This window comes from Doryrhamphus excisus, linkage group LG15, assembly GCF_037039965.1.
Source record: "Doryrhamphus excisus strain RoL-2023G ecotype Guam linkage group LG15, RoL_Dexc_Guam_v1.1, whole genome shotgun sequence".
Lineage (NCBI taxonomy): Eukaryota > Metazoa > Chordata > Actinopteri > Syngnathiformes > Syngnathidae > Doryrhamphus > Doryrhamphus excisus.
In genome coordinates this window covers 11053680-11080480 of record NC_136371.1, presented here as the reverse complement: position 1 = coordinate 11080480, position 26801 = coordinate 11053680, and the positions used below count along the sequence as shown (strand labels likewise).

At 42.8% G+C, this 26801-nt stretch overlaps 1 protein-coding gene across 3 annotated transcripts in view; it reads left to right on the top strand.

Annotated features, from left to right (window-relative positions):
• Positions 1 to 26801, top strand: part of LOC144901803 (receptor tyrosine-protein kinase erbB-4-like) — a 152630-nt gene that overhangs the window by 65810 nt on the left and 60019 nt on the right. For all 3 annotated transcript variants that reach the window (XM_078796927.1, XM_078796928.1, XM_078796926.1), the window contains exons 2-3: positions 11297 to 11448; positions 26529 to 26715. In XM_078796927.1, coding sequence (XP_078653053.1) covers positions 11297 to 11448; positions 26529 to 26715 — 339 coding nt within the window. The remainder of the gene's footprint in view (positions 1 to 11296; positions 11449 to 26528; positions 26716 to 26801) is intronic.

The following is a 26801-nucleotide window of genomic DNA, read 5'->3' as shown; positions in this document are numbered from 1 at the left end:
ATCCCAAGCAGATGACGCTGCTTGCCATCATCGAAGATCCATCATCGAATACGCACACATGCCAACCCCTTGTTTTTGTGCACCCGTAAATCGTAAATGTGCACCACTCTTACTCATTTTAACGTGGGAAAACATCACGATCACCACTGCTGTCAAAGCCCCCTAACTCACTAACGCCGTGACAGGCGCCCTCTTCAGGTGGAGTAGGGTAATAACACAGCAGCACCTCTGGCAAGGCTAATTAAACTAGCACATCTGTGCTTTATTTTGGTTGCAGCAGCGCCTGCAGAATTCCGCCTCCTTGCCAACTTTGTGCGTGCTGTTAAACATTGACAACAGCAAGGCCACCGGTGCATGGACCTCCTGTTCTGTTTATACTTCACTCAACTTTGAAACCCTTTTTCATGTAAGTTGGCACTGTGTCCTAAAATAATGTGTGTCGCATGAAGAGGAAGTGTCTCGACCTCCCTTTGAGGGTTTTTCAGGGTGCAATGACATGCCCATAACAAGAAGCTTAGTGTTTGGAACGTACCCAGGAGATGAATGTGATACAGAAAGGTCCTTGGAACTGTTTCTGCATCAGATCACCGCGTGTATTGCGATGTAGTACGTATACCTCATCCTGGATGGACTTGGCTTGGGAAGTGGAGGTTTGCAGGTTCATAACTCATTGGAAGACAGTGATTGAGGACTGGAAGATGGAAGGATTTTGAGACATTGAGAGGAGCCAAATGAGGCGGCTTGGGCATATGCTTAGCATGCAGCTAGTTAGCGTGCTGCAGATGAATGTTCCGTGGTCAAAATGCATGCCTATTGGAAGTCTGTTGGCCACTCACCTGGAGGCTCCGGGGCAGAGATGTGACCAAGGAATCTTTTAGTCATCTCTGTGTGTGGTTTATTTGTTCACAAACTGAACAATGAAAAAGTGTGTTTTTGTCTTCTTCCGTTCAAGTGTTCTGCATATATCTGAGTGTTCTGTGAGAAAGAAGGGGAGAAACACTAATGAAAGTAAGAAGTTGTAGCCACGTATGAATTTAGCGTTGGTTACAATAAGATTTTAATTCCCATCACAGTTTGCAGGGGGAACAATTTAAGGGCGACACTTAACAGAAAGTGTGTGTAAAGATGATTGCACCTTCTGCTGAAGTTTCAAATAAAGATTAACCATCCACTCTTTAATGTTGAGTTTGTAAGGGACTAGAATGAAACATCGTCTGGGTGGCTTTCCCATCTCTTCCCCCCTCGCTCTACTCATCTCACTTTTTGCTGGTCTTCAATAAAGGTAAAAGTGATGGAAAATGTATCCATTTCATTCCTCATTTATACATATTAAGCATTGTTGTCTGCATTTCAAATGATTATTATTCACTATAGTATTATTATCAATTGGAAGAATTAATTGGATTTATATTATTCTAATTCATTAGTTGGAAAAGAGATTGAAGATGAAAACTGAGGTTCCACTGTATATACAAACATATACTTTGACTACAAACACTGCACACAGAAAGCCAAATGCTATCCCTACATCTGCAAACGCAGGTGAGTCCTTCAGGAGCTCCTGACAGCTCTGCCCTGAGCTTCCAGTCCTTCTCTGGGAGTGCCAAACACCCAATGCAATTACTGCTTCTAGCTGACTGCACCTGTACAACATAATTGAGAAGGCAACTTGGGGCTTTGTCACTTAAGGTAAAGATTTTAAAGGAAAAAAAGTGGCCAGGCTAAGCTGCACAACTGCAGTATCTGGCTATTAAACCTCAAACACTGTGTGCAAGGGCATCACATTTGTTGGGGGGTGGGGGCTAGGGGCTACCAGAAATGTCAAATTTTGCAGCGTCACTCTTTTTCAAAAAATATATGTTAATAAATCATGCTGTTTTGTGTTTGAATATGGCCTGTCAAAATGTATGCATAGTCAAGCAAATCTTACATTGTTATGCTTAAATTAATCATTTTCACCTGAATAGCATCTAAATATAAGTAATTTAGAAGACATTGAAAGACACTGCAATAATGTGTAGTATTACACACTGGTCACTAGGTGTCAGTAATTTTCCTGTAGTGTTTGGTGACAAGAAACATACTTGATCTCGGAAGAATGGCTTTTATCGCAGGTTTAAATGATCACATAGCAACAACAATAATCCCTAACACAGGTTACTGTTCTGTCCATAACCTAAACCAAGCTAAAACTCAAATCTGAAACTTGTCGATGTCATTCCGATGTCATTCCGATGTCATTCCCTGTCCATCTGCCCACTGAGCTCCAATAGCCTCAGAACACATTTGCAGCAAAACTACAAACACATTTGATTCAGGAATTAACTGCAACAAAAAAAACAAGAGCTTACTGTATTTTATTCCAGGTTTTGTATTTTTCTAAAGTATGTTCTAATAAAGGGCGGCACGGCGGTCTAGTGGTAAGCGCGCAGACCTCACAGCTAGGAGACCAGGGTTCAATTCCACCCTCGGGCATCTCTGTGTGGAGTTTGCATGTTCTCCCCGTGCATGCGTGGGTTTTCTCCGGGTACTCCGGTTTTCCTCCAAAAACATGCTAGGTTAATTGGCGACTCCAAATTGTCCATAGGTATGGTTGTTTGTCTATATGTGCCCTGTGATTTGCTGGCGACCAGTCCAGGGTGTACCCCGCCTCTCGCCCGAAGACAGCTGGGATAGGCTCCAGCACCCCCGCGACCCTCGTGAGGAAAAAGCGGTAGAAAATGAATGAATGAATGTTCTAATAAACAGCAAACCCATCAGCAAAAAAATGCTCCATCCTCCATTTGGTCTCATCTGCACCAGAGTACTTCCAAGAAACACATTCTCTTAAAGAGACAGTAACACAGACCTCAGTCCTAACCAAAGCAACATGAGCATACGAGTGATAAATGGCAATTCCAGTGGATCAGCATCCTGCAGGACCTTCACAGCCGAGTGTTCCATTATAAATTTGCAAGAACGGCAACCTCGGAAGAATAGCAGAAAGCATCTAATATTCATGCATTGTCCAAAGTCGGCTCACACAGGAGCCCGTCCAGAGCAAGTTTTAATGGTCACAAATTTAATTAAGCTCCAGTGGTGTGACTGCGGTTGACTTCTCGGGACTCTGGGATGTGGAGAATCCCCCAGTCTTGCATTAATGAAAGCAGCTGCAGGTCATCGTCTAATGAGGAAATTGAGTCCGTTTTATCTCATTTTGCTTAATGCAGAATTAAGCTAACACCGGATCTGTTAAACTGTCTGAATGTTCATAATGACTAAAATTGACTTTTTTAAACGATTGCTGTTCTTCTGAGTCGGAACCAATTGATAATTTTGTCATGTAAGCTGCCTGCTTTCATATTCGGTCATCTATGGTCAGACTTTCTGTCATCTGGGTGTCAGCGAAGCAAAGATCGTTACCTTCAAGTAACGTTTTTTATGCCAATGAACAATGACACCAATCTGCCACCCCTGTTAGCGATTATGCAGTCTAATAGCTCAGTTCATTGTCAGTCTAATAACTTCTCATAGAGGCCACACACCCGCCATGGTACACACACATTCACCTAGCACAATCAGAGTTGCACAACATTGGGGATATGACCTTATGGAAAATGACTAGGAGACACAGATGAGATACAATGTCCTCATGCTAAACTACACTTTAACTTTCCAGGCACTCAAACTTAAAGGGGACTTATTATGTTATGCTATGTTATTATATAATGTTCATCGAGTTTTGGACTCCTACAGAGCAGCACAAAGCTTTCTACATCTTTCTACATCAGGCAAAGCGGGATGTGAGGAGCACTCATTGTCGGACACACTTTGTCAGGAGCACCGCTGGTGCCATGGAGCTCATTAGAACTAGGACGTGAGGACGCTGCGCCTAGCTTACCTGCCTGAGGAGAAGCACTCATTGTCGGCCACACTATGTCAGAAGCATGTAGAACATTTATGACCATTTTTATGAACTGTATAGTTTTTGCCATTATGACAGCCATGTAGACATTAAATAACACCACTCTAGTCACCTTTACACTTGTTCCACCCAATATAACATCTTAGATGTAAATAAAATAAGATTCAGACAGGAGCATTGACAGCTCTTGCGGTGCCATATGTGAGTGACAACCAGTATAGAATACTACTGTACTGAATACACTGTAGGCGAGGGGCGAGAGGGGCGGTCCCCCACTGGTCTCCGGTGCGGGCGACGCGGCCCCGCGACCCTCGTGAGGAAAAAGCGGTAGAAAATGAATGAATGAATGAATGAATACACTGTTTGTGGTTAAGGAGAGCCTCACGATGGACTACAATTGTTTCATTAACAAGCAGAGAACATGCAAGGATCATTCACACAGGAGCTGCTGTCGGACGCTCTCTATTTACTGTACATTGCTAACCTGCTGCTGTGACCTTACTGAAATGTCCCGATGTATTTATTTATTAACTTCTTTTTGCTGATTGTAGATTGTAGTATTGTTGCACTCTCCACTCTTAGTTAATTCAGCTAAGTTGCAACTTGGGTCCTGTTAAGCCTGCTGGATATCAAACTAGTCATTGTAATGTAGTAATTAACTATTATCTTTCCTTCCTAGTGAAAATACATCCTATCACACCTCCAACCCCTGACTCATCGTAAACATGCACGCCATTTGCACTTCCCCCATGAAATTATTGCCCCTTTTTAATAAGCCTATGGATTGTTTGAGTAACGGCCCTGCCCAGCTGTTGATTATATTGAAGACCTTTTGTTTTATTTGCGACAAATGTCAAATTTTTGGTATTTACATCTCTCAACTTTGGCATGCCTCTGTAGGATTATTGATCCAGCCTGAGATGGATGGTTGGAGGGGAAATTGAGGATTGAATTTAACAGGCAAAGATACAGACGTGTTATTTTTGATGGCTTCGAGACTTTTAGTGTCACAGAAAAGCCCGATGCTGTCATCATTGCAATGTTTTTCATATTTCTTCGGTCATATTGTTATTATTACAGTTGCCATTGGTAGTGTAGTAGTGCACACAGCCCAGTTTTGTGCAGCTATTATTTCCCAGAGGAAATCATTTGAAATAGAAATCATCTGTTCCAGGCTCAAACTGTCTCCATCATAAACCTTTATTAACTGCAAAGGGAACATTTAATGTAACATTCTTAATAGTTAAAAGTGCTAAACTCTTTGCTCAACGAGGATTTTTGGGCTCCATGGAGGTATCGCTTGGTGTCATACATTCCAGTGGATCACAAAAGTTAAACAGAAAAAACATAAAACTGAATTTGGTCAAAAAAAAAAAAAAAAGCTTTCCGAGGGTATGGAGACTATTCCGTCAACAAGGCATGTTAATAGGCGATGGTGGTGGATGGTGAGAGGCAGGTACGAGTGTGAAGATTGAAGGTGAGAGCTGGGGGAGAGCTGGGGGAGGGTTGGTGTTTGGGAAGGTGTGCAGATGGATGAACGACATTTTGGATTTTCTCTGCAATAAAGTGTTTCCCCCGACGCGGCCTGTCTGGGGGTAGATACGAGCCATCACACTGAAAGGCTCATTTGCCTTTCACTTGTTCATTACATCCAACTCAAACTTATTTCCTCCTCTGGGAAGCCCCTCCCCCTACCCCAACCCTAGTTCTTTATGCGTGTGTGTCTGTTTATTTGGGCATGCACGCTGCATGCCAGAGTTTCATTACAAACATGTCACTCGACTTTGCACACAACCTGACAACAGATGGTGTTTGGAAAATTTAGAGAAGCTGATGTGATTCATAATAGGAGGGCGTCGCTAAACACATACGCATTCTATGCATATTGTTTACGCTCGTATTTTGATACACACGGCCATTAATGTACTCAAACCTTCCTTCATTGTTATGTCTCCCATATGGTTTCCGACTAATATTCTGCTTGGAGCAAAAACACTTAAATGGAAACACGCTTGCGCACACAAACACACATGCATGATCACAAGTGGCCCTTCTGTGCTACATTAACTACAAACCCCATTTCCTCGCATAGAGAAGCTACCGGCTGAAAATTGGCTGAGAGGACTCATTAAACCTTTCACACGTGCACTCTGCCGCATGCCCACCCACCAACACACACACATGTTTCTTACACAACCACTTCCACACCCACCTGTGACAGTGGAGCGGCACCTGCTGAAATATGATTGGCCTTTCCATGCAAATCATCCAGCTGTGTGTGAGGGGTTCGAACCTGCAATAAAACCTGAAATTAAGTCTGGCGCTTGAATGTCTCACCGAACATTGCAGTCTCATCACTGTCACCCAGTGACCAGCATGGAATACTGCATCTCCTCGAAGCATCTTTGAATGTGTCTTCTGAATGTTTTATATTTGATATCGTTGGGCTTGAAAATGATGAATTTAGGCCAAAAAAGATCTATTTGTATGTTCCAATCCTGGCACTCACTGCACGCACGGGGAAATGTTGTCTATGCTGCTTACTTATTACTATTTGTCAGTATAATGCGACATTTTCCCAATATCTGACCCTTGTAACACCTGTTTTTTCAGCGTGGATTGCTGGGGAATGTCCTGTCATGTTCGCCAAACGAGCAACACCAAACCTGTGAAATGAGCATCTGATGTACTTGGACTTCCTTCACCAGTTATGTTGGCTAAAAGGACAAAACGGTTTTAACTTTAAGACTTATAATACTTCCAGTATGCAGAAATATGGACGTGTCGATAATAGGCTTGGAGGTTTGCACCCCTGTTCTAACCCTGCAGAGGCTGAAAATGTCCTGGAAAATACTTTCTGGGAAAGAGTATGGGAATCAGTTTTTGTCATATTGGCCGATAGAACAGGACAAACGATTATCAGTGATAGAGAGAGAGGGCAAGATTAAGATGCGTGGGGATTTGCTGTGGGAGGGGGGGTAAAGGAGGCACAAGAGATATAAAAAAAGTGGAGGTCAAAATAAAAAAACGGGCAAGTGAGGAAAAACAAAAGGTTAGAACAATCAGAGAAGGATGCAGACACTCGAAGTGAAGAACAATGGATTGCAGCAAGTGAGGATGAAGAGGAAGAATTTAACTGAAGGGTGATTGATGGGTCTGAACCCCCCCAGGACTTGATCAGCTGCCTGGAGCGAGGGACATCACCTTCACATGTCATACTTGTCCTTCTGTGTCCCATCTAAGATTGGGCTGGTTTAATTTGTGCTTAAAAGTCTGAAGAAGTGCATCATAAAAAAGAGCAGACATGACATGGTTGTCCAAAAAAGCCCCAAACCTGATGTTTGCTTTACTTTGCTTGAAAGGTTGATAACCACTGAATTCATCTGAACTGCATTCATATGCATACTATATGCCATATTCTCTAAATGTGCATAGAATTGTTTAACTCCGCCACATAAAAGCACTTGTAAAGGGCCACGCTCTGCCGCTATATTGACTGTGCAACTTTATCACCATTAAGCCCAGACTTGCCTCTCCCCGGCTACTTCCTCCAGCTCCTCCTAGCAGATCCCGAGGTGTTCCCAGGCTAGTTGAGAGACATAGTCTCTCTCTGGCTCCTCTCAATGCGGAGGAGCAGCCGTTCCACTCAGAGTTTCCCTGGGATGTCAGTGCTTCTTGGACCCTTGGATCTTATTTTAGTCATTACCATAGGTCAGGGTGGGAACGTAGATCGACCAAAGCCATCAGACGCTGTCCCAACTCCAGGCCTGGCTCCAGAGGGGCGCCCCAGTGACCCACGTCCAGACAAGGGGAACTTTGGTCCAGTGATTAGTTTCTCCATGGGGTCTATTGAGCCAGTCCTTGTCTGGTCCCTCACCTAGGACCTGTTGGTTATGGTTGACCCAACTTAGCTCCAAGGATCATCAGGACACACAAACTCCTCCACCAAGATAATAATGTAGCTCAGTGCGGAGGAAGCGAGACCTATAGTCCATAAATGATTTAATCCATCCCAATCAAACTGTGCATTGGGGTTATACATTGCGACTCGAAATGCAACAGAGAAAGAGGAAAGAAGAAAAGGAAGTGACACGGATGAACGAATGAGACATACACGGAAAGAATATAGAAACAAATGATAGATACATTTAAAGAGGACAGGAAGACGAGTGAAAGTTACACAGAAAGAAACAAAAATAAATACACTTCCACACTCTAAGAAGAGAAAAGTGGACTGTGCTTTCAACCCAGAATGGACACACTTATTCGTGTTCATTGTTCCCTCTGGAAGCACAAAAGCAGTTATATGCTCAGAGACTGTGCCACTCATAAAAAGGGCCAATCTGAAACTATGAGACAAAGTTTTTGACCCACTCATGTCTGAACCCAGGTCACAGGAAGTAAGCGGTCTCAGAGCACGATGTGAATGTTACACCCAAGTCCCGTGATCTAAGTTCAATACCTAATACCTAATACTAAGTTCTTGGTTTCGCGGCACCATACAGTACAAGGCAGACTTGAAACCAAGACAGTGTGTGAAGAAAGAGTATTTTTTTGTGTGTCAATCAAACAGAAACTGGGGCGTACAAAAACCGAGGTTTGAATGTATACGAAGTGCTGCCTCGTAAGCATCAATTTTGGATGAGTAGCAGAGGCGCCGAGGATGATGTTGGTTGTATCAATGCAGTACTGGGGTGCCTTTATGTGAACCAATCCGTGTGTGTGTGTGTTAAAGATTTGTAACACTGTTTGCGCCGTGTACTGTATATGAGTTCATTTTACTGAACTTGAGCAGAAAGTTCCATCTTTGCAGGATAAAAATAAGCAGTTTGCCGTGAATAGGCCCCTGTGACCTTTAGCCACAGCTTTGAACCGTTTCTGTTATTCTTCTGGTTCATGTTCACGCTGACCCCAGCCACCCGTCGCCCACTCAATTAGCTTCCACATCGCAAACCCAGAAAGGTTGACACCTTTTCTGCTTCTCCTTCATCTCCTGTCCGGCTGCCAGTGTCAACCTTTCAAATGCGATGAAACACGTGGAAGATGGCGGTGGATGCTGCGGGACAGTTTGAGGCTGAAAGTTCAACAACACCACAGTGGGATGCCGGCGAGTAGGCAGAGAAAATGGAAGAGATGGGGTGAGAAATGAATACAGCTCAATGTGTCGACGCGTGTAAGGCAATTTTTCTTGATGGCTGGGTGAGCTCTGCAGCCAAACTGCTTTACAGGCTCTGGGAATGGACCGGTTCTCCATTCAAAATGTTGTTCCTAATCTAGTTTACGCTTTACCTTCATCAATCATAGCCATCGGTTTATTCTGAGGTGAAAGTGTAGCGCAAATGCTGTATAATCTTCATTATGCAGGCCTGTGTTTATATTCCTGCTTATGTTTTTGTAACATTTTGGTTGGTTGTGTATGTTTTAGTTGATTCTTTAAACATTAATAGCAATGGGAGGCAAATTTATCAACATCATGTTTTATTCATTTTCCTATTTCATGATCCAATCTCTGCTGTTGTGTTTGAATGACAGAGATTTGACTGTGTATTAAAGGCTCTGACATAGTAGCTGTCCACTCGGCAGCAGCCTAGGTGACCACCATGTGATTAGTAAACAAAAGTCATTGGTAACAAAAGCTGTGCTGAAGAAGAGCGCAATCCGGACGAAAGAGTATCTGTATTAATCAGGTTGCATTCAAAAGAGGCTCGGAGAGCTGATTTACATGATTAAACAAAACCACGCACACGGGAACTCCCCCACTTGCTCTTCTTTTCCTCCTTCAAGTTAAGTTCTGTCCCAGAGGCCTGGGAACCTGAGGGTTCTGTTAAGTACCCGGGGTCTTCCAGGAACTTACTGGAGCCACACAGTTTAGGGGTCAAAGCCCCAGGGCCCCAAGTGCTCCATTTACCACTGGCACTGGGGTGTTTTTATCTCCTCTTTTAGTGGTTGGTATTCTTCAAGCTGCTTCATCTTCCTTCCTCTTGATGATGTTGTCACCTGAGATCACAGCTTCCTTCTTGTGTTGCATGGCAATCACCTCCATGTCGGGTTGGTTGATCGGCCATCAAAACGTAATCAGCCTGGATGTGGAAGTAAGATCTTAGCTCGTCTGGAGGTGTCTTCAGTCAAGATTGTTGAACTTTCACAAATTAGTAGATTATTGTTTTTAGGAAATTAGAAATCTGGAAAAAAAGATCTGATGGAACGTTGTGTTTCTGTCAAAGGAGTCATTTGAAGGAACAAAGAAACAAACAAATCCAAGTCCGAGGCACCCATGGCCTACTGTCTATTTGACTATTCATATCATAAATATAATAGAATATACATAATAGTATTTTACTTATTATTAAATAGTAGTTTATACTTATATTCTCATAAAATGGATCTCTGCTGTTTTGGTTTCATGAATTTCATCTTTCTTCTTGTCAATTTTATTTGTCATTATGACTTAATTCTCATAATAATCTAACTTTTTCCACAACCTAAATTTCCCCCAAATGACTACTTTATTTGTTGTTTTTTTATGTTTCAAATAATATTGTGCCTGTCTTTTTCATTTCAAGGTTATGCTAGTAAAATAATTATTTCTCCTCATAACAGTATGTTATTTTTGTAAAATTACAACTATCTTGTTATTACATTTTTCTTAATACTTTTTGTAAAATAATTGCTGCTTTTTCCATTTTGTGGAATGTGCTGTGAGCCAAAAAAAAACCCCAAAAAAACACGGCTGCTGGATGGAGCATACATGCCCTAAATAAGAAATTGTGTCTCCCTTTTTCTGTGGCACAATTTTTCTGTCACCTGGCTTCTGTTACCTCTTGGTACGCCTGAATGTGTGTGTGTGTGTGTGTGTGTGTCTGCTTGGTTAGCTGGCTTTTGACGGTTGTTTTCTCCTCACTTTTCACCTGTGTTTGGATGGTTCATCCCCTAGTGAAAACACACACACTAGCGAGTTCCAATAACACATTATTACACATCCCTGCTCACTGCTCACACACACATATACACGTTCATCGATCGGACACATTTTATATCCTCGGTCGGACTTTCCTTGTAGCCGCTCTCAAATCATTCTTTCTAATAACTCATCAGCAGGCTTTGTCAGCAAATCTCATTTATCACCGGAGCTCAGGTCCCCTCGCCACCATTCCGGCCGGCACCCGAGTGCCCACAGCAATATGGAGCATCACAAAGCCAAGAAAAAGAGGCACACTAATCTTTGCGGTGCAAACAATCTATAAGGCAATATGGGATTTTATGAGCTCTGGATGTTGTTCAATATCACAGCTAGTTCAACTATTCAACACTTTTTTTTAGGATGTTTGTGTTCAGAGTATGGAGTGGCAAAGTCGAAGTCAATAGTTGATATTTGCATGTTCTTGTCTCCAGTTTGTCCTGGTACAGAGAACAAGTTGAGCACCCTCTCGGACCTGGACCAGCAATATCGCACCCTGAAGAAGCTCTATGAGAATTGTGAAGTGGTCATGGGAAACCTGGAGATAACCAGCATTGACCGGAACCGCAATCTCTCTTTCCTCAAGGTAGGGAGCCATGTCTTGATTCATGTTTCACGGTCAGAGATGCTGGAAAAAGAATGTGAATTATAGCAGTCAGGGCAAGACCCAAAGTTAATTTTAAGTTAATCTTCTCGTGATGCTTCGACTACCGAAGAAGAAAGTATTACGCTTCCACAACATCACATGTTTTGAAGTATATATATAAGACTATATAGATATATATGACAAATCTTAAGTAAGTTTGATCAAGTGTAGAATTAGTACAGCTTCTGCTTGGACTTATTAGTCAAAATATGCATATTTATAGAAATTGTCTATATTTTTTTGGCCTAAATTAAGAATTTCCAAGCTAAATCAACTAGTCCAAGTCCAAACATAAGGCAAAGACACAAAGGCATTGTGATGTGAAATACTCTACACTGGTCACGAGGTGTTACAAATGTTATAAATGTTATATTGCTGAGACATTAGCCACTGCAGGAAGTATTGTCTTATTTATTTATATTATGTCTTATTGATGTCTCTATTGGGTAATATCAGTGAAAAGATGATAATGGGGTGTTATTTCATGTCCAGAGGGCTCTAATAATCTAAAAAAACATATTTATGAGGTCATAAACAGGCTTTCTATGCTCTAGCTATGAAAGTATATGTATTAACATTGAATCCACATTGATTTACATATAGCAGTCGGGTCTGGAACCAGTTAACTGTAATAAGCATGTAAGGATGACTGTAAAGAACAAGAACTTTCCCCAGTGCCATTGAAGATGTTGCTACTCGACCCAAGACAAGATGCTTGGCGACCGCCAAACAATGGATGCAAAAAACACACATTAAACGACAACGTTCTAATCTTCTTTCTGGGAAACAAACCCCACACTTTTACCAAGCCTGTGTTCATTTGTGCATGCAACTTGATGTATCGCTTGTCTTTGTTTTATACACCATACGTAAATAAATAGCATTAGCTTTGGATAATGATTGTGATGGCAATAAGCAGATATGAAGTATGACATTTGACATTTGCGTTATCCTTTTTAAAATTGATTTCCGAGGTTCTCGAGGAAGAGTCATGGTCCCCTCTAAGCACACGTGTAAATTTGAGTGACTGACCACAAACAGTAATAATACCATAGCTGCTGTAAACCTTTATGATGGCTCTATAATTAACATTTGATATGAAATGGTTTGTTGAAATAAATCACAATAGTAGCGTCGAAGGCACATTCAACCCACAGGTCATTTTGTGTGTGTTTCAGCACCAGTGACAGAGACATGATGTGAGATTCACAAGGTTTAGCACCACGGACAGAGAAATTTGTGCACCATTCACTCCCTGCTGTTTAATGAAGTGCGTGCAGTCTAATTACTGGGCCAGCACAATAAAATGAACACCATAAACAGTCCCATTAGGCTCAGCATCATTAGGGAAACAATTAGGCATCTGGGGATTGTTAAGTGGATGCGAGGGAGGTCAGGTCTCTGGAGTTTAGGTGGTTACTATGGAAACAATTTGTCGAGAGAGATCAGCAGAAAACCTCAGCGTGTTTTTAATGCACAGTGTGTCAAACAATTTCATGTTATGTGATGTCTTTTTTCACAATGTGATATTTTGGTCATGGGAAAAACCCATTACATTACATTTACAGTATAAAGGTGGTGATAAATGCATGGTTGGATTTCATTGGCCACTAACCAGTGTTCCATCCAAAGTCTTTCATTCTACCAGCTGCGAGTAAAAGTAAAGTTTATCATTTAATATTTAAAGGAGTAGAAACACGCAAATGCAATGCCAGCGCCGAAGAGAACAGCCAGCCCACGAGCCAAAGTCTAGCAAGTTTCAAGTAGTCTCGAAAGAGAAAACGAGTTTGTCTTCCTCCAACATGCTTGTGGATCCCTCAAGTCCTGAAAGATTCACTCTTAATTCTAACAAAAGAACTAAACACATGCGTCACCATTCTGTATGCTATTGCCGATGTTTATCACAAAAGAAAGCCATCTTCTGTTTTTGTTTGTTTCTGTTATATGCACATTCAGCATATAAACTTGGGGGGAACTGGTGTGGGGGGGAAGAAGAGTTACTGTGATGTCACTTTTACTGCAGGAAAAAACAGCTGCTGTGCTAAAACTCTGATAGTGAGTGTGTTTTGTGAGAGTGGATGGTTTCACTAGAAAGCAGCGACGGAGTCTGTGAGAGGGAAGCCTGAGACAGACGCTGACAGTTAGATAGATGTGAACGCTCAGAGACGACTTCGGGTTCAAAGTGGATCTCTGACTTTTTCACAGACTCCATTTGCAGATTGATTTTATTTCCCCGTCGGTGTGAGATAATACATCAATCTGAAGGGGCAGGGCTGAGCTCAGTAGGTCATCCTGATGCAGTAAAACGTACCGCTTACAACATTGCTTCTTTTAAAGTTGGAGTCCTTTGACTGATTTCAGCCAGCGTTGGATCAGTAAAAATAATTCTGATACATTTCATTTATTAGCACCTTTTGCTAATTCAAGGACACTTTACAAGTTACAGATAAACAAAATTAGTTGTAATTGCCATTTAGTTAAATGATAATTTACTTATTTGAAAAAAAAATTTAACCATGAATAACTAACTTACTGTATACTCTACCTCGGTCGAAACCTTTTTTTGTTTTTTGATCCTGTTGCCAACGATGATTATTACCACAAATATATCTCAGTTATCATATTATCAAACAGTGTGCCTACCAAAATAGCCCAAAGAAAGCATCCACGCCTTGATAATTCTGTTGTAGAACGGATCGTGGTTATATTTTAGAGTTCGGGCAACATAGATAGATTCCGTCCAGAATCCTTTAATCATGTTTGTTGTGTGCATGTTGCTGGTTTTGTCATAGAATGCACACAGAAGAATTGGGGTAGATATATATGTACGTATATATTATTTGGGATGGCTGCAAGTGCCTGGGTCTTTCCCCTTCTGCCACCAGTCAGACATGCCCTGAGCACCTCCCCGGGGAGGCATGCAAGAAGCATTGTGACCTCTCATTGTGGAGGCGCAGCCGCTCTCCTCAGAGTTTCTCCCGAATATCAGCGCTTCTTACCTGTCACCCATCGAAGGGTGGTACAGCGAAAACCCATTTTGGCCGCTCGTACACACGATCCTTTCTTTTCTGGTACGACCCAAAGCTCATATCCTAGGTGAGGCACAACAATCCGTCTGTCAGTCTCACCCATTCTTCCCTCACCTGAATAAGACTAAGAGGTCCTTCAACTCCTCCATTTGGGGCAGAATCTTATCCCAAACCATGGAGTTGATCTTGGAGGTGCTGGTCTCATCCCAGCCGCTTCACACCCGGCTGCGAATCCGTCTACAAAATGTGTGATGTGAGGAGTTACATGATTTCTTACGGGAAAAAGTGATTGGGTTTTTGCAGGTCTCAGTTTTCTGCCTCACATATTTTCCCAGTTATATTAAGGATGAAGAAAGTGAACGTACCACGTAAAAGCAGGTACTGATTGAGCACCCACTGGACATGAGCCTCTGTGTTAGTCGGCCATTTCACTCAGAGTGACCCATTTTCCCAGAAGTGAATCAGGGATCTGCGCCAAGTGGCCCACAGTGGACACCGACCAGGCAATGGACTTAATTAAAGTTGACACAATCTGGCAGCCGGAGATACAAACCATAGGCTAGGATGCCAATGCTGCCTCTGAGGGCGTTATGACGGGGGGTCTTCCTGCATTACGGCCATGTTGGTATCCTCGTGCACAGGAGGAGTAGTAAAGAAAGACGACTGACACAAGCACAGAGGTGCACGGACTGTCGCAAGCAGACAGCAACATGTTTTACTCACTTATCTGTGGGAAACACCGGCCGAGAGTGAGACAGAGAGACAGATGATGCTCTCACGTCCATGTGCTACTTGTCGGAGGCGGGTCAGAGAGGGAGATGTGTGACAAGTCCTTCTGCGAATAAATACACTCTTCTCATACAGTTAGTAATTGTTCCATTCTTCATTTTCTCTTTCATCACCCGGATGTTTTCCGTGATAGATGAGAGGAAGCACACTTACTATCAAGCTGCAGTCTATCCCAGCTGATCTGGAGTGGGAGGCAAGCTCGACCCCAGACTGGTCGCCAGTTAATATGAGGGCTGGAACAATAGAAACATCCATAAGATAAAAGATACTAGATACTACTAGCAGAAGACATTCTAAGGAGTTATGTATCTGTTCCTTTTGTCATACATCACTGCAGTATGTGTCAATATTCAGGGCTTACGTGATCACACTCCTCTCTGAGTGAGGAGCCTCCTGCAAATATTTGCGTGAACTCCTCGCAGACAGCCTGTGCCTCGTGCTCCTCGGAAAAAAACTTCAACCTGTACCTCTCAGTGGAAGGATTTACAATGAGTGACTGACATACGGTAAGGACAAGGCCAGCCGACGGGTCAAGAGCGTCTCATCCTCCTCCATCCCCAGTCCAGCACTCGAGATTAATTTCTTTGTGCGCCGTGCAACCCGATGGTTGTCACGGGGCCTCTTCACTGTATAATGGTGTCATAATAGCGAGCTGCGGTTGAAGAGGGGTGTGCTCATCATACAAATCATACACTTTCATTAGCCTCTGAACCAGCTGAGAGGCTTAGAAAAGGTTGGAACTATCGGCAGTAACCAAACCAGCCGGCATAATTACAGCTCTTATCGCTGGGAAAATTAGTACCCTGCTTACACTAGGCTAGCGTTGCTCTTGTGTACTGATGCATCTGAATGCTGTGTAATTGTGGGGGGAGTCGCTAAACACATACTATGTGCAGTGTATTGTCTAGTTCTCCTGATGTGTCGCAGGTTTCCTGCAGCTGGGAGAATTGAACAAGAGAAAAATGTCATGTAAAGTACAAGGGCCTTTGTCCTGGACGAGATTCATGACAAAGACAAACAATTGTATGTTTTTATATTTCCAGGATTCTAAATAAAATGTTAACAGAAAATCATGAGGAGGGGAAAAAAGCAGAAGAAACTTATCTCTTGTTAAGTAATTAATAGTTATTAACTAATTCCACACCCGACCGTAACAAGTCAACCCCCTCATTCTTTGAGTGTTAATATTGTGGACACCATGGAGGTAAAGTAAGCAGGGTTTTCTTGGTGAAAATAGGTCTTAATATCAACAGTGGTTAAGTTGTGTTTTGAACCTACACGGCAGTAAAGAATGATGACATTTTATTTAAAAGATTAACCTGCATGGGCATGAGAAAATCATGTTTGGTTACCGTCTTCCGTGTTTCCATAGCTGAATAAATTGGAGGGGTAACTTGAAAGGTAGATACAGAAACACAACACCTTGAATATGCACTCAGATCACGTGTTTTGTCTGGCCCTGTTCAACCATTCATTTGTACACTATCATGTCTGCCTCTTTGTCAGTTTGATGAAAGCAGACGTGCCGCACGGGAGAGGTCTCAAAGGTGAAATGAAAGTCTTGCAGCTTCCGACCGCAGTGGGTGGAAACTGATTACCATTAAATTAAAAGGTATGGCCATTAAAGCACGCTGCGATCAAAGCCTCGCAAGTCATCAAGATGATCCCTCGGTGCGTCTTTTGCTTATCAAATTGTAAAATATTGTCGGTGACACCTCGTAACAGGGCCCTAATTAATGCACTAAATCAAATCGGAATCGCTCAGCACAGTGCAGAGTGGCCCGTTGGGATGGCGACATTAGACACATCAGATGTGTGCCGCCGAGAGGGATGGTTAAACCTCTCAGCCAATCGTGGCTAGGTGATACATCACTGATTATGGACGGCTTGGACGGTGCAAATCGTAGCTGGACAATATTTATGGTGTGGTCAGATAAAATTCAGGTTTAGAGGAATGCCGTGCAATTTCTCTGTCAAAATGAAAGAACAAATACATTTAGAAGAAAAAAGGTGAAGTGAATTGACACATTCTTCCCAGGCTTTCACGGACCAGATACAATGATGTGGTGGCCTTGAGGCTGTTGACTGTTGACGGACAAGAATGAGTTCACACGTTTGGTTTGTGTAGACTTTCTAGACCAGCTAAAATTCAGATTTTCTCAAGCTAAGTTCCGCTCCTCCCAAGTGTTACTTCAGGGATCACATCAGAGATCACAAACTGGAGGACCGCGGTCTGGACCCAGACCAAGTCCAATACAGATCTGAACTGTGGCGGGTGCTTTCAGAATGTCACCGAAACGGAGGTGGAAATCTTAGTTGGAGAGCTGCAGGCCCATAAAAACACAATATTTGGAGGACATAGTAGTGTCATAACAAAAGGAGGACGAGCGAGTCCACTGTCAACAGCATCTAACCGTGTTAGACCTAAAAAAAAAAAAAAGGTTGGCTGTCAAGGCACACATTTCCATTTTTCGTGAGCATGTTAGTACATCTTTTAGATGAATATAAGATCAGTAAAATATTAGCTATATTGTAGTAATTTTATGAGGAACTAGTCACAAAGTCAATCATTAGTTAAAAAGTTACGATTGATGACATCAATAGACATCAACTTCCCACAAAAGTGAGAAACGGAGCACTAAGAATATTTCTTAATCTTGTAAATCTCTACAATGATTTAATTGACAACCCACCCCGCTTTACATGTCCGCCCAATCCACCTAAGCTCAATCAAACTGTTACAACAGCGACAGTTGGCAGTCTGAAACAGAAGCTCTTTTAATTCAATTGATCCAACTTACTTAAGATTGTCAGATCAAAATGTCATATTCGCGTCCACTTCACTACTTCCTGGAGCTGCACTCTAAGCATCATGGGAACTGCAGTTTTGGCCATGAATTAGCCAGCGTATGGGTCCGTCCCACCAGTTACTGAAGCCTGTTGTAAGTTTCACTTCTTTTGGAAACAAGAAGTTCAAATATTTGGCATATTATGAATGCCTAATCTGTCGAGGAGATGCGTCTCACTCAAAAAGGGAAGCTCATTTATTTGTCACAGTTGCCGTGGCTCATCATACTTACATAACAATCAGATCATCAAAGTGAGTCCTCCTTTAACTGTGAAATGTGTTTTTATCTTGGATTTCATTGGCCTAATTGGAACACCAGCCAGGCATAAACGGTTTCACACCTCCACACATTTGTGCACAGGAGCGTGTGTGCAAAGACACACGCTGTGTCGCTACAAATCAGGACATCCATCAGCGATTAGGACAATTTGATTCAGGGGTAATGAGGCGGCTCAGCACAGCAACGTGGTATGTGTCACAACCACACATGACAAAAATGGCCTCCCGAACAGCACATATACACCCCCATGCATGCACATACTGTACACACCTCACAAAAACACTCTTTTAATTCACATCACACCTGCCTGGTTATCCAGCCTGAATGCATTTGCTGTTTCCAAAGCGCCCCCTCCCCCACCCCACGATGGTGACATGAAGGAGAAAATAGAAATGTGCTCATTTAACCTCTGCACCCAGCGCTCTTGTGCCTGTTTCATTTTCTACATGTGAAAAGGTGGTGAACTGTGAGCACATTTCTCCACAAAAAGGTTGACAAAAGAAGACGAAGACTGAACCAATTTTTGCCAGAATAAATAAAGCAAATCAAATGAATCTGTTCAAGACACATAAAACACCTTTTATATTAAAATGCAGAAAGCTAAATGCATATAAATGACAAATTAAATGGAACTTCAGCGGCAGGTGCAGTCAGCATCACACACACTGGCCCGGCTCACTATCTGGTGTGTGTTTCCATTAAACCCTTCCCCCTGCAACCGGTGTTAACTGAGAAACCGTTACAATACAATGATGTTGTAACACACGCTATTTTTCTTCCATGCTATGATTTATTTCATGAAGTCAATAGTCTCAACTTTTTTTTGTCAAAGAAAGGGCTGCAACACCCCCAATTCATAATAATATCATTAAAATATTATCCGACCAGAATCTGTCTATAGTGTCCCAATGCTAAAAGAACCACCATTCATTCTTCAGATGCTTTATTAGGGCACCATAACCCAAGACTGTCTACAAAGACAGAGACATACTGTCATGGAAAAAATGATTAGACCTCTTTTCTTTCTTGTATCCATTAGGGATCGACCAATATGGGTTTTTTCGGGCCGATGCCGATTTTTTCCATCACCCTTAGCCAATGGCTGATTTTGTTTGGGCCGATATTTGTAGCTGATACTGCTTTTGCTCCCTCAATTTACATGAAAAACGACAATGATAACAAATACTACAGGTCTCAAGTTTAAACAAATGTTTATTGAAATGTAAACACTGAACACAGTAGGATTCAGTTTTTTTAGACACACATTTAAACGGCATTATCAACTCTAAAAGGAATGAATATTCAATCCTGTGCAAAACATTTCTGTCGTAGTTTAAGTTTTATCTAGCATCGATGTGATCCTCCGCAGTGAGACGCACACCCCCCGCCTCCACACACACACAAAACACATCACACTGATACAATTTGGTACGATATATGAAAAATTTCTCTCATCATTAAAGTTCGTGTTGTGCACGCTAAAGATCTCTGATAGTAGACACAGCTGCTCCAATTCATTCTGTGTGTGTGCGTGTGCGTGTGCGTGCTCGGAGAGAGCGTACACGCATAACACGACACGCATTTAACCTCAGCCCGGCGTTGGCTGAATGAAAGTCCTCCAAACACCATGGGACTGAATTGCCAATGTTGCCATTACAGCGGTGTTGGTAACTGTTAGCTGTACATATTAACCTCCAACTACATCAACAGCTCCCTAATTCCAACGGTAGGCACTTTTAAAGATGAAGCATTCAGCAGCATTCCTGGTTTTCAGACCCACAAACTAAACTATATTTTCAAGTGCGTATATTGCATACACTTGACGTTCATGTTTCCTATTTCAAACAGGTGGAAATATTTCAACTAAGTTTAACTGTTAGAGGCTAATTTAAAGTTGAAAACGTACCCTTATTGTGATTCACCACTCTTGCAGTGGGGAGGGGTACCGCGACTGTGTGTGTTGCAGAGTCCTCAGGCAACACAAAGCTGCCCGGCGGATGCCTGTCTGTAAATCGGCGGCCAACCCACACGCGTATCTGACCGGCCGATGTATCGGTCGATCCTTATTATCCATCCATTTTGATGCTTGGTACAACGAAAGCTACATTCATATTCTTACATGAATAACTATGGCACTGTCCTCCAAAAACAAAACTCTTATGAGCTATTTTTGTTGTCATTGTTGTATTTGTCCAAACAAAAGTACCTTTAGTTGTGCTAGACATTAAAATGAAAAGGAAACTGAAGAAACAAAGTGGTCGAATAATCTTTTCTCTGACTGTATTTGTTACAAAAACCAAGGCTCTACAGTCTGTGCTTTTTTTTTTATACCCTCCACAGTGTCGTGTTTTTGCCTTTGTGTGACAAGAATTGATGATCCCCGCGAAGGCTGCGTTTCCTAGCTGTGTAGCAGCATCCTGCCTGTCAAGCTCCATCATCCATCAATCTGAGAGGTTTATAGAATCACCCTTTCTTCCACAGCAAGGGATCTGACACTGCAGCCATTGAGATGGCAATTACAGTGGTCAGCTCTGCGGTCCAAACTGGGATGGGAATGAATAACCAGTTAGAGAGAAGAAATAATACGTGAGGTATGAAGTACGAGGTTTTACCATGTAGGCATTGTCAAGCCACCCACAACAAGGCTTCAAACAGCTTTGGCTCATGAGTTACGTATGTCCACAAGGTTCTTCTCCAGTTTGTCGTTTCACCACGCACTCCATTTTGCTGAATTCAACTCCAGAGTGGAGGTTTTTATTGCAAATGTCTCCTGACAGCCAAGATGGTTGGCACTTGTAAAATGAGCCTACGTGATGTGGTCAGCCTGTCTGAAAGGTGTCAGCACTGCAAGCAAGAAACTCAAGTTACCGCTTCAGGCGCACCCCTGGTTATGAACAGGCCCAACCTCAAAGTCCCATCATTTTATGAAATGTTTGCATGCCAGAACAACCTGTCTGACAACAATTGTAGACATGCAGGTAGAGGGTAACTTGCTAACTTGAATGGCATGTTCCCTTTGGGTAAGCTAGAACGAAGATCATCACTCAAGACCACAAACCGACAAATTCTCTCCATCAGTGATGCTAAACTAGTGGACTCAAGTGGGTCGCGGACCCATTTAAAAAAAATATGACTATAAAAATTTTAATTGGGGTGAGGTGAGGTGGGGTGGATGTTAACCGAGGTACCACTGTATAAGGCGTGCAAAAGCAAGCATGTTACTGTCATGTTTGGTACGACACACAAGCACCAGACTTGATCGCTGAATGAGACTGGAGCAGATACAATAATCCGGAACAACGCTACTGGTACAGCTGTAACTCAGCTAAAATGAGCTAAAACGCTCAAAGATGAGGTCAAAGAGAGGTGCTGGGGGGTGAGCTTGTTTACCCGCTCCATCCGTGTCCCTTTAGTGTACTTGCTCCATAATTAAATCCTTTGCTTATTTAAGCAATGTCAACACACTAAAGAACCTGGCGTTCATAATAAATGTCCAGCAGGAAGAAATAAATAAACACCTGAGCAGTCATTTTCATAGTGACATTTCATGGATTGGGGTTTCATTCATTTCAAAGTCAATGGCCCTCCTTTCGATGGCCTTGATTTCTTTTTCGACAGGATTTCTCCAAATCTTGAATGTCACACACAAGTGCTCTCAGCATACTTAATGGCCAAATAGCCACCGCGTGGGGTGAAGGGGTGCACGGCGCTCTTGCGCAGCTCATTGAGGCGAATTGGTAAACAGGTCCCCGCCCGCCCATTGACTTTGCCACCACGTGGAAGAGTCAGATTGCACCTCCCACCGATCCATTCAGCTCAAACTGTTGAGAGTCTCTGCTGACATGCGTCACTGCACTCTCCTTGACTTGCTGGCGGAGTGCTCTATATGTATGGAAATGAGCTGTAATCACTATAATATGTGTCCCATCTCTTGTATTTTATAACAGTGTTATTATATTTTCCTCAGCTTGGTGCCTCTGTGCCCTTTCTCTATCAAGTTGCCCTCACTTCCCCAGCTTTTGAGGTCCTTTCCTCCTCCTCCTCCTCCTCCTCCTCCTCCTCCTCCTCCCGTCCATGTTTACCTTCTCTCCCATCCAGATGACAGAAGCAGGTGTGCTATTAATTATGCTTAAAATACCTCCTGAGTGTGCCGCATTTCCCTCGTCAGCTTCACTGGTCCTCCCATCCGCAAACCCCTCCACTTTTTGGGACTTCAGATCCTCGTTATGTAATTATGCTAAATTGTTTAAATGAGTGTGTCATAATAAAACTGCAAGGTGTGTTTGTTAATGCAGCATCTTTGCACTAAGCCTGACTTAAATATCTCATTAATTTCCCCTGATAGTTTAGATAGTAGAGGAAAAAAGAGTGAGAGAAGATAAACGAAGGCACCCTTTGCCCCCCCTGCGTCCTTACTGGATAAGTCAACATTAACAATTGCTAATGGTGAGCTTCCCCTCAGAGAAAAATACTATTTTTCTCTCGTCCCAAACTTTCTGCACACCAGGGGCAAAAATCAATTTAATTGCTCAAATAACAGTTCTTTATTTTTATCAAGCTGCTTTGAAGTCTTCTGGAACCCAACACTTTGCAAACTCCTGGCCTCGTCCAAGCATTTTTATTTTGCAGGGTCATTTTTTTAAAGCTTTTAAAAATTATTCATGCATGCCTTTTTTCAAAATCCAGCATGCTGCCTAGAGGCAGTTCCTTGGAAGAATTCCGAGGAAAAGCCTCAGCGCTTTCTTTGCATTTTCACTGTTGAGGTGCCTCTAAAGCTTAAAAAAGCTGGATGGACAAACGTTTTGCTCAGGCAATACGCCTGTTTTATTCTCTTTCATGCAGTATGCGTCTGCTAAAAACTGCTATTGAGACATTTCTCAAGAGAAGTCCAAGTGGGATTCAAGAAGCAATGAAACCAGTTGAATATTTAGCGGCTGTATTCTTTCCTAAACTACTTGCTAGGATCCTCCTTTGCCTTTAGCACTGTTCGATATTATTATTACACCATTGGATTCAGTCTAATAGCTCCTGTGAGGAGGAAGCAAAGTCTTGCGGACAAACTTGGAGAAGATCGCCCAGAACCAAGTGGGTTGGAAGACAAGACGGTCGCTAAGGTGCTATGTTCCACATGAGACCCAAAGGAATAATAATAAGCAGAATACAATGTAGGCCAACATTTGAAGCGTATGTATGGCAGAAGTCAGTTGAGTGTAGAAAGTGAGGGTTTGAAATCCTGTGAGGCACATCTTTTTCCGTATTTATGCCACATGACTGACATCATGTTTATTTTGCAACAACATATCAGTAGAGGCTGAAGGTGAAACTCCAGCCTCCTCACATCCAGCACCTTCTGAACTCTGATGATTACGTTATGTGAAGTAAATAAAACTTGTTTGGCCTCAGTGCATTTACCCACATACTGGTTGACCCGCTGTGGAACGGTCAACCGAAAAGACTTTTTGCTGCACAAGAGGGCACTTCTTTCATGAAGATGGAAACATAGAATGTGTAATTCATCACGGGGAGCTGATCTGTGACTGGAAAGTTTGTTCTAAGCTACACAGCAGGTCTGATTGTTGCAGTTTTTGAAGGTAAAGGTGTGACGCATCAAAAGATCAGAAGTTAACACTTGATGCAAGTAGTTGTTGTCTAGGGTCTGATTTGTTTTTGTCCAAAAAAAAAACCCTCTGAAACGTCTGAAGGTTTTCCTACACTGTCTGTTTTTTTGAACGTGTTGCTCGCTCACTCACTTTCATCCATTTGTCACTTGTAATATTTCATTCATTCATTCATTTTCTACCGCTTTTTCCTCACGAGGGTCGCGGGGGGTGTTGGAACCTATTCCAGCTGTCTTCGGGCGAGAGGCGGGGTACACCCTGGACTGGTCGCCAGCCAATCACAGGGCACATATAGACAAAGGATAAAGGAGTCGGCAATTAACCTAGCATGTTTTTGGAATGTGGGAGGAGAAAACCCACACATGCACAGGGAAAACTTGCAAACTTGCAAACTCCACACAGAGATGGCCGAGGGTGGAATTGAACCCTGGTCTCCTCGCTGTGAGGTCTGCGCTCTAACCACTCGACCGCCGTGACGCCCACTTGTAATATTTGTTTGTTATTTTTTTGGGTGCCTGGAACAGATTTACATTATAATAAATGAGAAAAATCACTCCAGTTTTTGTACATTTGTTTTCATCAGACCGATGAATGACGAAAACCGAGGTTCCACTGCACATTGTTTCATCATTCTTCCCCAGTCCCAATCCCTATCATGTCTTTCCTGTCTATATACCCTGTCCCTTAACTCTAGAGTGCTGGAGGCACCGACTCACACACAATATCTACCTTATTGCCCTGTAGTCTGTCTCTCTTTCTCAACCCAGGAAGTTGAGACAGAGCACAGGTTCTGTTCGAAGCTTCTTCCCCCGATTGAGGTTTCCCTCTCCTCTGTTGCCAAGTGCTACCCATGTGGGGTTTAGCTGGTTTTCTTGAATGTATGAACAGCGTCGTTCTCTGTTGTGAATTGATGCTATCTAAATAAAATTGGCTTTACTTGAGTACATATCCAAAACATTCCTAAAGCATCAACCCCACCAGCCCACCGTTCGACTTTCTCAGCACAGGGGTACTTCAGGTTCTGGCTTTGGTTGTTGGAAATGAAAAGCATTAAAACAATTAATACAACAGAGAGAAAATGCAGATGCTGGCCTCCACACTGACGCCCGCCTCCTACTTTTGGATGCTTCCAGGATGGAGCAGTTGTGATGGACGCTGACGAAGGAAGCTGGAATCTCTGCATGCGTGTGTGTATGTAGCCACCGAGGGAATTGAAATGATGTCAAAGCTATTCAACTGACTGGGAAAGGGCAGCGTAATCCTCTAATTTAATTAGGTGATTTACCAGAAAATCTTGCTAAGTCTGATTTTTCTTCCTCCTGTTAATACTTTCCTCGCTTCCACTTGAAGGCTTTTCCTGTGGTTACTAGGCAACAGGAAACAGTTCCATTTCAGTTTTGCTGTGGGAGCCCGGGGCTGGCAGGGACAAGGGGGCACCGTGGGAGCAGCGTGGATCACGGCAGCCAGCAGCCAGGTCGGGTGGCAACGCATGCACCCTAGGCGGGAACGCGGGGCTTACCGCAGACTTATGATAGCTGGGTGAGCTCAGCAACCCCCCCAGCAGTAAACATAAGGCCACAGTGGGGGTCAAAGTGATAGTTTGGTATGACTTCCAACCAAGGGATCAACAAACCTCTGGGAGAATGTGGCCCGTTTTAGAAGCTGAGTCACAATTTGCACCAAGTACCACAACTTTGTTTGCTCGCCAACTAGGACTTTCTGACAGTCTTCACAAAAGGGATCCTCTCTCTGAAATAAGCATGCTAATCAAAGCCTTAGCTGAAATGAATGCTGTTCTTTTATGATGCGTTTCTTTCGCTCTCGGTGATTGATGCGCTGTAATCAAGCTAATAAGCACCTCCACTTTCCGCTGGAGTTCTATTGTGTTCGTTTCACAATAGCCCTTTCTGGCAGGTGAGCAGTACCGTTTGAGGACTCCATATGGAAGCGAGTGTCAGATACCTGCTATTATCCCCAAGCGGGCACTCATCAGGCTGCATCCCAACTGTCACCCTCCAGTAGAAAGCCCTTCTTCCAGATTACTCAGTCCACAAGGATACTGTTTCATTAATAAATGTATCACACTTTATTAAAACTGTTGAAAGAATGTGGCAATTTGTTGAAAATCATAATACAGGAACATCATGTGATAAACCATAATGGCTGCAATCAAACATTTGGGCTGACATTTTAATCATTTTGAGCTGTGCGTCCACATTTGTCACGTGCTTGACATTTGCAAATGCAAATAATATTCCAAATAATGCGCCGCGCTACGGAGATGACAGAAATGCTTTTATACCTTAAGTGCAGCGATGAAGAAAACAACGCAAAGAATAGCACTGAAATGAAAACCCAAGATAATCACTTTGAAAGAAAACAAATCTTCATCTTCACCCTGCTCTTTAAACGTATCTGCAGCAAATACCAACTGCATCCTCCTCTTCCCAATGCAGTCCATAAGAGAGGTGACAGGCTACGTGCTGGTGGCCCTGAACCAGTTCGACTACCTGCCGTTGGAGAACCTGCGGATCATCAGAGGCACCAAGCTGTATGAGGGCCGCTACGCCCTCGCCATCTTCCTCAACTACAGGCGGGATGGGTACTATGGACTACGGCAGCTGGGCCTTCGCAATCTCACAGGTTAGTGTCCCGTACGTCGCTGCTGTGCTTGATGGTTTGAAATAAAATGTAGAGAAACCTGCGAAGTCATTCAATGACAGCCGAAC